This window comes from Scyliorhinus canicula, chromosome 27 (genome assembly GCF_902713615.1).
Source record: "Scyliorhinus canicula chromosome 27, sScyCan1.1, whole genome shotgun sequence".
Classification (NCBI taxonomy): Eukaryota; Metazoa; Chordata; class Chondrichthyes; order Carcharhiniformes; family Scyliorhinidae; genus Scyliorhinus; species Scyliorhinus canicula.
Window position 1 is genome coordinate 20,807,166 of NC_052172.1, and position 16,995 is coordinate 20,824,160.

The following is a 16,995-nucleotide window of genomic DNA, read 5'->3' on the forward strand; positions in this document are numbered from 1 at the left end:
CCAAAACCTAGAATGTTTCAGAAGACCCCAAACTCTTCACAGCTCCGTGGGAGCAAAATCATCACATAATTTGCAGCAGTTCAAGATGATGGCTAAGGGACGGCACAGTGGTTAGCACTTCTGCCTCGCAGCGCCGAAGACCCGGGTTTGATCCCGGCCCTGGGTCACTGTCCGTGTGGAGTTTGCACATTCTCCCCGTGTCCGCGTGGGTCTCACCTCCGCAACCCAAAAAGTTGTGCAAGGTAGGAGGATTGGCAGCGTTAAATTGTCTCTTAGTTTGGAAAAAATAATTGCGTACGCCAAGTTTAAAAAAAAATGATTAGATGTTTCATTTCTTGAAAGAAATCATCAAAAATGAATTCAGTAATGTTTATCCATTGCCAAGCATTCCAGAGAAAAAGGTTATTTGGTCCAGAAGATGTTTATTATATCAATATAACTGCACAGTTTGGTGTTGCAAAAATAATGTACAACTTCCTGTCTCGCTCTCCCCACAGCAAAATGATTTCCGATATTTTAATGTTGGGAGAAGCTGCAGTATAATTTGCAACCACTTGAAAAATATATATAGTTCTCAAAATCCTTTAGTGTAAAAATTATAGCCATTCCCGATGACTTTTGAAAAGAATTTCCAACCCTGGGCCCATTCATTTCTTGCGCCGGTCAGTCAGTTTCACACAGCCTTTGCTCAGACTAGTTCGGAACTTGCTAAATGGTAGATTTCGACACGTCAATTATCTTCTCATGCGCACACTGATGGGATCGTCCTCCTGGGCGCAACGTCATCATTCCAGGGCTCTTAGCGAACCTGTGAATAACACCGATACCAGTTAGCAGGAAAGGCAGAACAAAGCAAAAACTGTTTGCTTCCAAATGAATCCATTAATTTCCGCCCAACATTTTAACCTCCACTTAAAAAGGATTTCCATCTCATAATAATAATCTTTATTATTGTCACAAGTAGGCTCATGTTAACACTGCAATGAAGTTACTGTGAAAAGCCCCTAGTCGCCACATTCCGGCGCCTGTTCGGGTACACAGAGGGAGAATTCAGAACGTCCAATTCGCCAAACAGCACGTCTTTCGGGACTTGTGGGAGGAAACCGGAGCGCCCGGAGGAAACCCACGCAGACACGGGGAGAACCTACAGACTTCGCACAAGCGTGATCCAAGCCGGGAATTGAACCCGGGTCCCTGAGCTGTGGAGCAACAGTGCTAACCACTGTGTACCGTGCCACCCATGCTATCATCCCCCCCCCCCCCCCCCCCCACCCCAAGACTCACATCCTTGGATTGATACATTTCAAGAACGTCATTTGGTTTATTGCAATGTATCCTTCTTGAACAAAACAACATTATTGGTTTTCTTAAAAAGGATTTCAGGATTGTGTCTCGGTTATAACCCAGAATGTCACACTGTATCAAACCGCCACACATTTCCTAAATTTGTCTTTTGCTGGTTTAAAATCGATGTCCCTTTATCCTGTCAGTTACACTCGAGGTAATAATTCACAGTAACATTTGACTTGTAGCACTGCATACTTGCAAGTCTCTGCACCACTCACTCTCCTGAAGATCTCCTCAGTCACCTCCAAGTGTCCAGTTTCTGGGCTCAGTGATTCCAAACCTTGCTGCCTTTTCTTTTCAGATTTAACACAGTTAAAGTGACAAAAAGGAGACCGGATTCTATAGAGGCCTTTTGAAGGAAGCGGCAGTATTTCAGTCAATAACTGCCATGGGCTGTAACCAGCTTACAAAATGATCGGTATTAAATGACACTGAACTCAAAAAATTAAGAGCAGATTATAGAGCCTGTTGAGTATATTTCACCTTATTGATCAAGGCTTTCTGCCTCAAACTTCACTTTCCTACCCTGCCCTGAAAGGGAGCCAATGCATATTGATAATCGCCAAAATCAAGTTCCAGAACCCCAGAGATGCAAATCAAATGCATGGAGCTATTTTAAATGAGTTATCTTCATTATACGGAGCCCATGTGGGCCTTCCTCACATTCTCTGCATTGGACTTTATTGATTCACCATTGACATTAACCTTTGTCCTTGTCTTGTACTATATTTCACCAGCTACACTTCACGTACAGCAGCGTCTCCTCAGAGCTTCAGTTACAACAAGGCGATAAACCCAAGTGCGAATCTTCAACCAGTTTTTTAAAATAAATTTAGAGGTGCCCAATTCATTTTTTCCCAATTAAGGGGCAATTTAGCGTGGCCAATCCACCTACCCTGCACATCTTTGGGTTGTGGGGGTGAGACCCATACAGACACGGGGAGAATGTGCAAACTCCACACGGACAGTGACCCGGGGTCAGGATCGAACCTGGGATCTCAGCACCGTGAGGCAGCAGTGCTAACCACTCTGCCACCGGGCTGCCCAAATCTTCTACCAGTCATTGGTAAGCTCTCGAGAGTCCAGGGCACACGGAGGAACATCGCTGGACAGCACAAGCCATCCCCCCAGTCCACCTTCATCCAGATTATGAACAGGGGAACAACAGACAGACAAAGGCTAGATGGTCCATTCAGCCCATCACACACCACGATGGCCCTTAAAACAGGAGACTAGATCGATAACTTGCTGTTTAAAAAATGTGAAACACTGAGCTGCTGCTATAGTGGCTCACTGCATTACGCACGTGGGAGTTTGTTAGGTCAGGTATTAAAGGATATGGAACCTTGGCAGGTAGGTGGAGTCATGATACCAATCGGCAGTGATCTGATAGACTGATGGGATAGTCTTGAGGGGAAGAATGGCCACCTCGCATTTCTAGGTTCCTGGTCACTATCCGGCAACTCTTTGTTCGAGGCTTCCATGTGTACCCACCAGGCTCAACTGTGATGGCACATCATGGTCGAATAGCCTACGCGACATTCAATACCAAGTTTGACACTTGAAATAATGACCATTTAGAGGTGGGGGGAGGGAGGGTGGGAAAAACGAGAACAGGCTTCCTGCGAACAAGTCGATGAATAAAAAGATAAATTCACAGGATTGGGGGGGGGGGGGGGGGGGGGGGGGGGGGGGGGGGCGCTAGGGGTTGTGAATTCCCCTCCAAAAGGAGCTCAAAGACATTTTGAAACAAGCCAATTTTTTAATATTCTTGCCCACTTGTTGAGAAAATACACATTCACTTTTGGTCAGGTGAAATAAATATCCCGAAGAGCAATTCAACAGCAACACAGTCATCATATAAATAGACAAAAATTACTGAAACACAACGTGATAATTAAGAGACCCCCCCCCGACACAGACCTGGATTGGAGATATCCGCTGAGCACATTCGTTTGCATTAATAACAGATAAAAGAAATGCTGCACGGGTGTGTGAAAAGCATTGTTTAATGCCCAGATTATAGAAAGCATTTAATAGAAAAAAAAAACAGTATTCAATGAACCTGCAATATTGTTACAGAGCCCGGAACTCACCTTGTGCTTTACTGCATTTGAATAAGAAGTTACTACATGGATCTGTCTAACGTACAAACGGGAGCATTCATGTAATCAGCAGCTGGAATTGTTAATTCTCAAAAGTCACAAGTATTTACAGGGTTCGTTCTGACGCTGTTGGCAATCTCTATTCAACTTGCCAGTGACCCTACCCACAGCCACTAGCATAACTGTGTTCCCTCTCCCGCCCAATATTCAAAACCTTAATTCCTTCATATTCTCAGATTAAAAGTTCACAAAAATATACATTTCATAAGTAAAACAGTGGCTGTGCAGTTAATACCGATGCTGGTGAGATTGACAAACTCCTTTGTGTACAATATTAACCACCGTCAAATGGTAACTAGCAGCAGATCATTGACTAACAAGCAATACCTCGGTAAAGTGGAGGCACACCTAAATGAAGAAACACTTTCTGGCTAGGAGGAAAGAAACTGAAGGTGGGACTAACTGGATTGCTCTTACAAAGAGCTAGCACAGATTTGATGGGCTGAATGTCTTACTGTATTATTTTATGATCCTACGAAAACAGATTACTTAAAAGCCTCTCTTTCCTTTCCCCAAATTTATCTCCACCTTTTTTTCCAGAGGACACCATTTCTCACTGGGGGCAGCTCTCTGGCCACGGTCAGCCCCGGTTAGCCCCCTGAAGAGTCATTCTCTCGTGACGTTTTCAAATAGGGAGAAGGGCTACTCTATCCAACTCGGGCATTTCTAGTCCAGCCCTGAACTGGTCCACCTCCAAAGTCACACTGCATTCACATTCATTGGCATCGGACTGGAATTAGACAAGCTGGAGGTGCAGGTACCGACTCTCTTGTCAAAGCATAGCAGTCACTCACGAGCGAGCACTGCACAGATGAACCTCAAAGACGGTCTCACACTGCATTGTTCATGACTCCATAGGTCCTGCATTTGGGTCTCAGTCTAGGGGCTGAAGTACAATCCAGGTTGACATGACATCGTAGTACTGAGGGGGTTCTGCAGTGTCAGAGGTGCTATTGTTTGGATCAGATGGTAAACTGAAGCCCCCATCTGTCCTCACAGGGGGATGGAAAGATCCCGTGGCATTATTTGAAAGACCAGGGGTGTCCTCCCTGATAGCCTTGAATTTCCATTCCTGAACCAGCACTAAAATAAACAGATGACCTTGCCGTGTAATCTGGGCCTTGGCTGTGGAGAAATTGGGCAGTTTTCTGCATTCTAAACAGTAACATTTAGGGCAGCATTGCGGGGGGGGGGGGGGGGGGGCATGCAAAATGCTGTAGAAATGCAAGTTTCCTGATGCCTCTCACAGGAAAATGAAAAAGAATGCTGTGGGATTCGGGGATTTCCAGCATTCGTAGCAAAAGTGGAAGTCAACCGGGAAAAATCCCACAGCCAGAGAAGAATTTTTTAGAGTACCCAATTATTTTATTTTCCAATTAAGGGGCAATTTAGCGTGGCCAATCCACCTACCCTGCACATCTTTGGGTTGTGGGGGGTGAAACCCACGCAGACACGGGGAGAATGTGCAAACTCCACACGGACAGTGACCCAGAGCCAGGATCGAACCTGGGACCTCAGCGCCATGAGGCAGCAGTGCTAACCCACTGCGCCACCGTGGTACCCTTGCCAGAGGAGAATTAACACAGGATGAGAGTGGAAAATAATACCCCTTGGGTATCCACGGCCAGCTACACAATGGGTTCCAAGTTGTTGTGTCTGGTAAACACTGCACTTGATGGAAAGTTCCAAAACAAAACACCTTGAGTGATTGCACCATCAACACTGCTGTGTTCATATAGGTCTGCACAAATAGGACACAAAATTAGTATAAAGTCTACGCTTGTGTACACAACAAGTGTTTGTGGACAAATCCAAAAATGGAAAAAAAAAAGAAACTGGTGTCTGAATGTAACTAGAAAAAGCTGATGGCAAATACAGCAACCTCACAATCAACATCAAGGTTGAGACCTTAATCAAATATACCCGGCCTGATCCTAAATGAAAAAAAAAAAGGGGTTAAAATCATTTGCAAGTTTCTGTTGCTCGCCATGAAAATTGTAGCCCTGTTGCTCAATGTATCACTAATATCGGCCTGAAATGCTGTTTTTCACACACACGGCTGGATTCTTCCGCCCCGCCCACCGCACAATCACTACGCGCCTTAAGAATCCCACCCATTGTTACCTCATAGTCAAGGTCAAAGGGCGACGGACACAGGGTAGGACCAAGGAAAAGAGACCATGGCTCAAATTGCATTTTTCTTTGGCGATAAGCACCTTGCTACTTTACCAATGTCTTGCATGCCATGCCAAAGATGTAGTTTAAAAAAAACACAAAGAGGGTATTTTCTATTTGAAAGACCAATTTAAAAATAAATGAATACATTTTTCTTTCTAAATTTAGAGAATCCAAAACATTTTTTCCCCAATTTAGCGTGGCCAATCCACCTACCCTGCACATCTTTGGGTTGTGGGGGTGAGACCCACGCAGACACGGGGAGAATGTGCAAACTCCACACAGACAGTGACCCAGAGCCGGGATCGAACCTGGGACCTCGGTGCCGTGAGGCAGCAGGGCTAACCCACTGCGCCACCGTGCTGGCCCAAAAATAAATAAATAAGAAAATTGGAGCACGGTCAAGATTCTAGAATCTTCCAGACAGCCCACTAGATCTCCAAACCACCCGATGCAAAAAACAAACACATGGTAACTAAATCCAACGCAGATAGAAACTACGTCCATTTCTTCAGAAGGTTCCCATTGTGCAGATAAGAAGAACAGCCAGAAGTATGGAAAAGGGAAGAGATCCCACAAGCAGGGGTAGGCCATGCTTTCCCGAGAGAGTGCGGCAAGTGGACGGAGTTGGGCAAGAAGAGGAGCGGGGAGCAGGAGTTGCAATTCAGAGTAACAAGTCGTGGGATCTTCCCCAGATTGGAGGCCCAAGCCTCGGCCTAGCACCTCAAAAAAGAGGCCAAGGTGTTAATGTTAGCATCCTGGAGCTGGTTAACGTCGCCTTTTGGTCAGGGCTGTAGGAGGTTAGAGATGTTAGCTGCATTGTCAGGTTTGGTTAAGCAAACACTTGGAGGTTAGACAGCAGGTTCATCAAGCTTAATCCAGAGGGACAGGAGTCTTACGAAAACAAACAGTCTCGTAGCTAGTGATTCGAACTGCACCTGAGCTGGGCTCATTGCCCTCCACGCAATCTGTGCTCCGCGTTGTCCTTGTGGAGGGTTCCAAGAAACCATCTTTCAAGAGAAAAAAAATAAAATTTACAAACCAGACAATGTAATTTGCAATGTCCATCTCGCAAGCCACACTACGTTTTGGGAACTAAAGGTGCGAGAGTGTGTTGCAATAATGCCCGACTTTAGGAAGGCTGTCAAGGTCTTGGAGAGGGAGGGAGCAGAAGAGATTCACTAAGTTGGTATCGGGGGGGGGCTGCAGGTGGCAAGCGCGTGGCGCCGAGGTCCCAGGTTCAATCCCGGCTCTGGGTCACTGTCCGTGTGGAGTTTGCACATTCTCCCCGTGTCTGCGTGGGTTTCGCCCCCCACAACCCAAAGATGTGCAGGGTAGGTGGATTGGCCAGGCTAAATTGTCCCTTCATTGGAAAAAAAGAATTGGGTACACTAAATTTGAAAAAAATATATATATAAATATTTTTTTTTTTTTTTTTTTTAATTGGAACCAGGGAGGAGGCGGCTTTTGTTACGAACTTTAAAAACTGGAACAAGGAATCTGACGGATGCGCCAGAGTTGTGAAATCGGGAGGGAGGTTTTAACAAAGCAAATCTGGAAAAACTTAGAGCTCAATCTTAGCAAAGGGGGGAGGGGGGGGGGGGGGGGGGGGGCAATTTTTGAAAAATATAAAACCATCCGGAAGGATAATTCATAGAAAGTTTAGAAGAAAAATAACCGTTTAAAAAAGGACACCATAAAGGAATTAAATGGATCCCCCCCCCCCCCCGCCCCGCCCCCACACTCCCCTGCTGCACATTCTCTGGTGACAGAGGGTGCGTGGAACGGAAAACCCCATCGACATTGGCAGGACTGGAGAATCCCACCCCCAGACAATGGTAGGCTGCTGGAGCAGCAGTGCGGGGCAGGGAGGGGCTGTAAAATCCCACTTTGTGTACATTTGGCACCAGGGCAGAGCAGAGAATTTACTTCATTGATTAATATACAGAAGCTAATTTCAAGTAATGAGGCGCCGTGCCCAGAAACAAAATCACTGTAGCCACTGAACTTAAAATAATGAAAATACAATTAAAATTATCGACTCTGAATGCGCAGTTAACAACTCACAGATAAAACAGAAAAGACAGCAATCCGATGAGGTTATCAAATGCTGACCTACTGCATATTTCCGGCTATTTTCCCATTTTTTAATCTAGGGCGTTTGCCACATTTTTCCTTCAATAAAATCTAGAGGGTTCAGATAATCACTCATAAATCATGTCGCGTTGGATTTTTAATAAAGTTCAGTGAAAAAATGATCAATGCTTTGAAAAATGTATGACTAGCCACCTTTAAACTGAATGAGCATGGGTTAGACTCTGTTAGACTCCTCAGTAACGATTGGGGAAGGTTTACAATGGAGAAAGGAGGGGTCACGGGCGCATTTCAGGGAAATCTTATTGGGTGTTCTGAATTGCGTGGCATTTGCATGAATTACATTTCAACTGCATGTTTGATCACAGCACAATGGTGAAAGGCGATCCGCCCAAAAAATGATTATCCTGCAAATTAATCCCAGATCCTGAAGCGCAAAAGCAGGAAATCCCCACATCCCATGTACAATGAATGGGAGCTTGACCAGGTATCATATAATCTTTATTAGTGTCACCAGTAGGCTTACATTAGCACTGCAATGAAGTTACTGTGAAAATCCCCTGGTCGCCACATTCCGGCGCCTGTTCGGGTCACAGAGGGAGAATTCAGAATGTCCAATCCGCCTCATAAGCTCGGCTTTCAGGACTTGTGGGAGGAAACCGGAGCACCCGGAGGAAACCCACGCAGACACGGGGAGAACGTGCAGACTCCGCACAGACAGTGACCCAAGCCAGGAATCTAACCTGGGACCCTGGTGCTGTGAAGCAACAGTGCTACACAATGTGCTGTGTTTGATTGCAGACCAAAGATAACACTGACCTTCCCTCCTATTGACCTCCTGTTGTTTAAGTTGCTCTTCTGTTGCCGCTTGTGTAACCACGATAGTGGCAGTATCACTGCTCTGATGGCCATCATTAATGTCAGGTTCCACGTGCGCATCCAGGGTTTCAGCAGCAGGCTGGTTGCTTTCAGTCGCGTAGTGCAGAGGAGGCGGCTCCTTTACAGACACAGGCTCTATCCCAGTCTGTACATCCGAGGCCTGTGATTCACTGCTGGCAGCGACATCCCCTTGCTTATTCTCCACTGAAAATGAAAACACCGCTCTCATTAACTCAAACCAAACCACCCAACCAGGAGCACGGGATGCGGAGTGTGCAAAAAGTCTTGTCTCCTCGAATCCCCACAGGCCAGGAGGCCATTCGGCCCAACGAGTCTGCACCGACCCTCTGAAAGAGCACCCTATCTAGGCCCAAGCCCCCACACTCCTGATGGGGAAGGCCGGATCCCAGAAATTGGGATAAGACTTTAAGAAAAGGTAAAAAGTGGAGGGATAAAGAGAGATTCTATTTGTATTTGCCCCAATCCCAACCCCCAAATCTTACCTTTATTGTTCTGCTCCTCCTTTGCTGTGTTCACCGTTTGTAATGGACTCTGCTGAACATTGCACCTTGGTGATGATGTTTCCATCTCCTCTGCCCAGTCCTTCACTGGGTGATACTCCTCGAGAGAGAAAGGGCTCAGGGGTTTGGGTGCAGTTTCTTTGAACTGGACAGTTTCATCCACTGGAGGAATATAAAGTTTGGGCGTTTCCCTGGCCTTCCTGACTCGCTGCTGTTTGGCATCAATCTCTGGGCTTCTGCTGACGTGCTGCACCGTTTCCACCTCCATCTCCTCCTTTAGCCCCTTCGTCTCCTGCTCCTCCTCAAGCGCCTTTGTTTCCTCCGGTTCGCCCTCACTGTCTGAAACATCTTCTCCCACTATTTCCTCTTCGTCGTCACTTGCATCTTCCCATTCATCTTCATCATCTGCCTCATCCACCGGCAACTCTTCCTTATTGCCCTTGAGCTCACTGAGCTTCACATCTTGAGCAGGCTTTTCTTGAAATCTCTTTTCCTGTTAGAATCAAAACGAAGAGGGTGACTTTTAGCTTCGTAGACTTGACAACTTGAACACAAATACTCGCAGTTTCCAAAATCTTTCTGGCACAGTTGGTTTGGAAGTCATTCGGGTTCAGTGAAGCAACCCTTTGGAAAACAGCTCATAGCTACTAGACAAACTGGTAACTGGGCAAGTGGAGTTTAACTCAGGCCTACATCTGTAGACAAACCAATTCTTGTATAACAAGCCCATCATCTTAACCAGGTCATTAGTAAAAGGTTTTAGGAGTGAGAAAAGTTTTGAGATTGAAATAGTAAAATAAGTTTGAATGTTGTGCAAAGCCATTTACTGACAGACAATTGTGTGCACAGTTGTCTATGTTATAGGCCAGATTTTTGTCCTAATCTCCATTTAGCAGTAACGCCATCCTACAAACACACCAGGGGGTGGGTTTCCACATGCACACAAGTGACACTCAGTTCCTCCACTACCACTGATAAGGTTGGCGCCCCCTCTCTCACGCCCAAGTGTCAGTCTGTCTTTTTCTCTCTCTGTAGCATCCTCATTCTCCGAGGGTTGTTCACCCTGGGTCGTGCTACGATACGGCCAAAGGCGAGGCGATAAGCCTGAGAACTGCCTCAGTCAGTACAGGGTTGAACTTGCATTGGGGGCATTAGTTTGCACATCACAGCCAACTGAACAAACAGGCCCCCCTCACTTATCCCAACTACCCAGTTATTAACACCACGCCTAGGGTGGAATTTTACAGCCCCGTCATGGTGGGGGCAGGGCTGGAGAATATAGCGAGCCATTCAAAACTCCGTTGATTTAGACGGGAGTGGAAAATCCCACCGGTGGGATGGGCCGGAACTTACCGCCTCTGGAGTACGGTGTATAGCTTTGATCATCTTACTTAAGGAAGGGCATATTTCAGAGAAGGTTCACAAGCGGATTCCTGGTTTGTTTAACGAGGAGCAGCTGACTCTCTATTCTTTGGAGTTTGGAAGAACGAGGAGGATTTTTATTGAAACATACAAGATTCTGAGGGGGCCCTGACGGGGTGGATTCCGAGAGGATGTTTCCCCTCATGGGGGGAGAACCGGGGCAAAGTTTCAAAACAAGGGATCAGAGACGAGGAGGAATTCCTTCTATTAAGGTAGTCGTGAGTGTTTTGAAGTGGAATGGAGGACGGATCGTTGGACATAGTCAAGGCCGAGTTCGACTGATTGGCAAGCGTGTCAAGAATTTTGGGGGACAGGGAGGAAATTGGAGGTGAAGGCCACAAATCAGATCAGGCAGGATCTTAGTGAATGGTGGAACAGGCTCCGAGGGGCCAAATGGCCTGCTCCTATCCCCAACGTCCTTATGTGACATGCCGTTGGGAAAACTAAAATTGTCCACTCCGACTCCTGGTCAACACGGTCTGACTGCAGTGAGCTGACCACCTCATCTAAATCAGGTCTATCGCCCAGGACAGCCTTCCCCTGCCTCCACCCCAACATCCCAATCTGCTGCCAGCAATCCCTTACCCACATGGTCTTTACCTCAAAACCCATTGCTCTTGGTGTCGGTCACACCGGAAATGCTGTGGCTCGTACCTTCACCCACATCCCAGTGCCCTGCTTCTCTGTGCCCAGTGACATGACCAATGTCTGTAACCTCACCACCGAGTTGTGCCATCTTCTCCAGTGAGCCCCAGCCTGCATCAGCGCTTCTTCTCTCTGCCACTGAGCACGCACCCATCTTCTGCCCGGCCCTTTCCCTCCCTCAACCCCCCCCCCCCCCCCCCCCCCCCCCACCCACCCAACCTGGACAGTATATATTCACCAGCGTCCAAATTTGCAGGGCTACAGGGAAAAGGCAGGGCGAGTGGGACAGCGGAGTTTCCCTTGCGGAGAGCCAGCGCAAAACTAGATGGGCAGAATGGCCTTCTTCTGAGCCATCACCATTCCGTGATCTCTCTCCGCACCAGCAGCACGAGGTACACACCCAATTTTCTCGATTCCCCCACAACATTCTGGTCCCCATTGCACCTCATCTTTTTCACACAACGGGACGGTAAGAATGTTCCCCACCTGCTGATCTTCACTAACTTGTTTCTGTTCATGTGCTGCTTCACCCGCTTCCCAGCGATCGTCATGCATGCTACAGGAGAAAAGAATGGAACACATTTCAATACCGGAGAAATCAAGCAGACAAAGTTAATACCTACAGGGAGTAGCTCACAGACATACATTCCCCTCCCTCACTCTTCAATGCTGCCATTTGAACTCTCTTCATTTTAAACTTCTTCCCTGCTAAATCACTGAATATTGTTGGACAGGAGGCAGTATATCTATTACAGGACCAGTTTCTAGGAGGTGCCTCTGAGGGGGGAAATAGTGGAGGTCTAGGTGGAGAAATGGGACAAGGGGAATTCCTCAGTCGGAGAGCTGGTGCGGACACGATGGGCCAAATGGCCTCGGAACATGCTGCAACCATTCTGCAATTCCGTGCTGTGAATTGTATCAGAGTCTGTCAGCATTTTCCAACAGGAATCGTGGTGGAACTCTGTATAGTTTCCCTACTCCCTTGTTCCAGGGGCACGATTAACAGCTCAAACAGTGCTCAGTTAAACCAGCTCCAAACAGGGGTTCGAGGGAGACCCTCTAGGTCTGAGCAGAGAGGAACGTGGCGAAGGTGAGCATCCCATTAGGCAAGAATCGGAATACCTTTCCTACCTGTAATTCTTACCCCCGCGTTTGTCTTTCCCTCTCCTGGATTCCTTGTCCCTGGAGTGAGAAACAAAGTCGGAAATGGTTGGCGGTTTGGGAGGGCGACGCTCATCTGAAAAAGAAGGGAGGACGTTACCAGCGATAGACCCCAGACCGGAGAACGAGACCCGCAAACCACAACCCTCCCCCACCCCCATACCAAGCCCAAGGGACTGGTTTAGCACAGTGGGCTATACAGCTGGCTTGTAATGCAGAACATGGGTTCAATTCCTGTACCGGTCTCCCCGAACAGGCGCTGGAATGTGGCGACTCGGGGCTTTTCACAGTAACTTCATTGAAGCCGACTTGTGACAATGAGCCTTTATTATTAAGGAAGACGGCAGTCTCGCTGAATAGGTTTTCACCCTCTTTCCCAGCTTTCTCGGAGTGAGTTCTAACAGTTGAAAACACCACTCGGATTTCCCCGAAAACGTTCCCGCGATTGTCCACAGAACTATAATAATAATAATCTTTATTGTCACAAGTTGGCTTACATTAACACGGCAATGAAGCTACTGGGAAGTATTTAGATCTCTTCTGCTGGCGACACTTCCAGAAAGGACAGGAATAAACGAGCGACTTGGTACAAAAGAGACAGCTTGACCTGGTTGATGAACGTCTTGCAACAGTTCGAGGGCAGGAGTCGGAGGGCATTTCCAGGGTCAGGCTTATGACCTAGGCCAATATACCAGCAACAAAAATAGGCAGACTTGCGTTTCTGTAGCACCTTTCATGATCGCGGAGTGCTTAGCAGTCAGTGACGCACTTTTGAAGTGTAGCTTTATTGTAACGTCAAAAACGCGGCAGCAAATTATAGCACAGCAAGCTCCCACAGCCAGCAATACTATATAGAGCAGATAATCCATTTTAGTGATGTCGGTTGAGGGCTAGGTCACCGGGGAGAACTCCCTTGCTCTGCCTTATCGAATAATGCCCCGGGAACGGGTAGGGAGTCAGGTGTCACCAGAACGTTTCGCCCAAAAGGTGGCACCTCTGACAGTGTGGCACTCCATCGAGGCGTCAGCCTGGATTCTATACTCAAGTCCCCGTGTGGCTCTAACCCACAGCGCTCTGACTGGGGAGGCATGAGCACCTCCCACTCAACCACAGCAGTTTAAAAAAAAAAAATCAATGGGGGAGATGTCAGAATTCACACTCACAAACTAAACACATGCGGAAGAGTGACGCAGCAACCTGTATGCTTGCCACTCGGATTTGATTTCTTAAAGTTCTTCAGACCTACAGACAGGAAGATAGCCATGAACAGAGAAAGGAAGAAAGGAGAAATAGTAAAATAACGAACACTTAAAATATATAAAAACACAAGTACACAAGAGTGGGGGGGCAGGGGAAGGAGTTAAAATGGTCAGCTGTATGTAGCCAATTACCCGCCCAATATCAGCGCAAGAACCACACCAGACCCACGCAAACAACGGGGAGAATGTGCAAACTCCACACAGACGGTGACCCAGAGCCGGGATCGAACCTGGGACCTCGGCACCGTGAGGCAGCAGTGCTAACCACTGCGCCATTGTGCTGCCCTCCCAGGTAATTTCTGTTCATAAAAAGGTCAAAACCAATCTGGCCGATTACCACCCCATCAGCAAAGGGGTGGAAGGTGGGGCCGAACTGGCACTTGCACAGCAATAATCGATTCGCTAATGCTCAATTGGGTTGCACCAGCACAGTCTTGGGTCTACACATGGACAAAAAAGCTGAGCTCAAGAGAAGGGTTGAAAGTGACTGCCTTCGATTTCAAGGCAGCATTTGACCGAGTGCGGCATCAACGAGCCCTGACAACATAGAGGTCGGTAAGAATCAGGGGAAAGGTCTCCCCTGGTTGGAGTCACTCAGAAAAAAATGAAAGATGCATTGGGTTGTTGGAAGGTCAGTCATCTCAGTCCCGGAGCATCACGGCAGGAGTTCCTCAGGGAAGTGACCTAGACACAACTGTCTACAGCTGCTTCATCAGTGACCCTCCCTCCGTCATAAGGTCAGAAGTCGAGATGCTATATATATATATTTTTTTAAAACTGATGTTTGCATTATGTTCAGAACTATTTGCAACTCCTCCGAAATGGAAGCAGTCCATGTCCAAATGCAGCAAGACCTGGACAATATCTAGGCTTGGGTCGATAAACACCAAGTAACATTTGTGTCTCGTAATTTCCAGGCAATAACCATCTCCAGCAAGAGAGAATTGATATTCAATGGCATTACCATTGCTGAATCCCCCCACTATCAACATCCTGGTAGCTAGACTTTACTAGGCACTGAACTGTATAAGCCAAATAAATACTGTGGCAGGTCAGAGACTAGGAATCCTGTGGAAAGCAACTCACCTCCCAACTCCCTAAAGACTGCCGACCACCTACAAGGCACAAGTCAGGAGTGCAATGAGCGCAGCTCCAGCAATACTCAAGATGCACAGTACCATCCAAGCCAAAGCAGCCCGCTTGATTGGTACCCCATCCAACTCTTTTAAAAATAAATATCAAGTACCCAATTCTTTTTTGCCCCAAATGAAGGCTACTTGTGACAAGAAGCGATTTTCCTTTTCCTTTCCTTTCCAATTTAGCGTGGCCAATCCACCTAGCCTACACATCTTTGGGTTGTGGGGGCGAATCCCACGCAAACACAGGGAGAATGTGCAAACTCCACATGGACAGTGACCCAGAGCTGGGATCAAACCCGGGTCCTCGGCGCCGTGATAACCATGGAGCCACCGCTCCCCCCCCCCCCCCCCCCCCCCCCCCCATCCAGCTCTTTAAAGATTCACTCCCTCCACCAGCGAAGCACAGTAGCAGCCATGTGTACCATCTACAAGATGCACCCTGGAACTCAAGGCTCCTTTGATAGCACCTTCCAAGCCCGCGACCTCTACCACCTAGAAGAAAAAGGGCAGTAGATGCATAGGGCAGTACGGTGGCACAGTGGTTAGCACAGTTGCTTCACAGCCCTGTGGTCCCAGGTTCAATTCCCTGTTGGGTCACTGTCTGTGCGGAGTCTGCGCGTTCTCCCCATGTCTGCGTGGGTTTCCTCCGGTTTCCTCCCATAGTCCAAAGATGTGCAGGTTAGGTGGATTGGCCATGATAAATTGCCCTCAAGTGTCCAAAACGATTGGGTGGGGTTACTGGGTTATGGGGATAGGGTGGAGGTGTGAGCTCGGGTTGGGTGCTCTTTCTAAGGGCCGGTGCAGACTCGATGATGGCTGAATGGCCTGCTTCTGCACTGTAAATTCTATAGGAACCCCACCCCCTTCATGTTCTCTTCCGAGGTCACTCACCATCCATTGGAAATATAATCGGCCGTTCCCTCACTGTCGCTGGGTCAAAATCCCTGGAATACCCACCCTGACAGCACAGTGGGTATTCCTACATCACAGGGACTGCAGCGGTTCAAGGCGGGAGCTTACCACCACCGTCTCAAGAATAATTAGGGATGGGTAAAAAATCCCGGTCTTGCCAGCAACACCCACATCCTGTGCGCACAGCAAGATCCCAAAAACGGCAATGCGGCAATGACCAGTTTATCGGATTTTTAGTTACGTATGGTTGAGGGATAAGTATTAGCACAGAACACAGATGGAAGTTCCGCCGTTTCGCTCTGAAGCAATGGAATCTTTCACATCCACCCAAAGGGGGCACCCGGGGTTTAACGCTGCATCTGTAAGGTGGCAACTCCCACAGTGCAGCTTTCCCTCAGTCGGGTACTGGGATTGCCAGCCTGGGCCATGCGCCCAGCTGCCAGACCCTGGGTGCTGTTGGGGGCGACAAGGCAGACGAACGAGTTGCAAAGACTTTCCACTGACATGAGGGCAGCCAATGAGCATCGCGGAGGTGCTGCAACGACCTTTAACCACACCACTGCACAGTGGAACTCCTGGCTAAACACGAAAACCCTTCCTCCTGATGGTTTGCCCACTCCTGGTGAAGTGAGGAAAGAGGTCGGAACTCATTTTACTGCGTGCAACAGGAGATGGCTTTTGTGCAGTGGGCAGCTCCAGTCCTCGGGATTGAAGCCAATACAGGCTGGTGAGAAAGGCTTGATCCCCTCCTGCACAGCTGTGTAGGGTTGGAGGGGTGGGGGGTAGTTTTTGCTGCCGTTGGACGTGGGCAGAAAAGCCAATGTTGGCGGAAAACCCGGCGAGACTGCGGGAAGAATATTGGTGGTGATCTCGTGCTTTGTGTGGGGGGGGGGGGGGGGGGGGGGGTCAAACAAAGTTGATGAGGAGAGGATAGCAAAGAACCATTTAAAAAAAAAAAAAATTTAGAGTACCCAATTCATTTTTCCGATTAAGGGGCAATTTAGCACGGCCAATCCACCTACCCTGCACATCTTTGGGTTGTGGGGGCGAATCCCACGCAAACACGGGGAGAATGTGCAAACTCCACACTGACAGTGTCCCAGAGCCGGGATCGAACCTGGGACCTCAGCGTCGTGAGGCAGCAGTGCTAACCCACTGCGCCACCGTGCTGCCCGCAAAGAACCATTTAAGTGGAAACTAGACAAGGATGAGTGAGAAGGAATGGAGGGTTACAACTGCAGAATTAATAACATAATAATCATTTTATTGTCACAAG

The 16,995-nt window shown here is 47.9% G+C and overlaps 1 protein-coding gene across 2 annotated transcripts in view; it reads right to left on the bottom strand.

The window, feature by feature from the left end:
* Positions 1-405: 405 nt before the first annotated feature.
* Positions 406-16,995, bottom strand: part of ccdc9 (coiled-coil domain containing 9) — a 41,379-nt gene continuing 24,789 nt past the window's right edge. The window contains exons 10-15 of one of the 2 annotated variants that reach the window (XM_038785970.1): positions 12,380-12,485; positions 11,735-11,804; positions 9,164-9,674; positions 8,601-8,864; positions 6,626-6,697; positions 406-808 (exon numbers count right to left, since the gene is read on the bottom strand). In XM_038785970.1, the coding sequence (XP_038641898.1) occupies positions 786-808; positions 6,626-6,697; positions 8,601-8,864; positions 9,164-9,674; positions 11,735-11,804; positions 12,380-12,485 (1,046 nt within the window). In that variant the 3' untranslated portion in view covers positions 406-785. Of the gene's footprint in view, positions 809-5,951; positions 6,698-8,600; positions 8,865-9,163; positions 9,675-11,734; positions 11,805-12,379; positions 12,486-16,995 lie in introns of those variants that run through there. The other variant, XM_038785969.1, reaches the window with a different exon arrangement.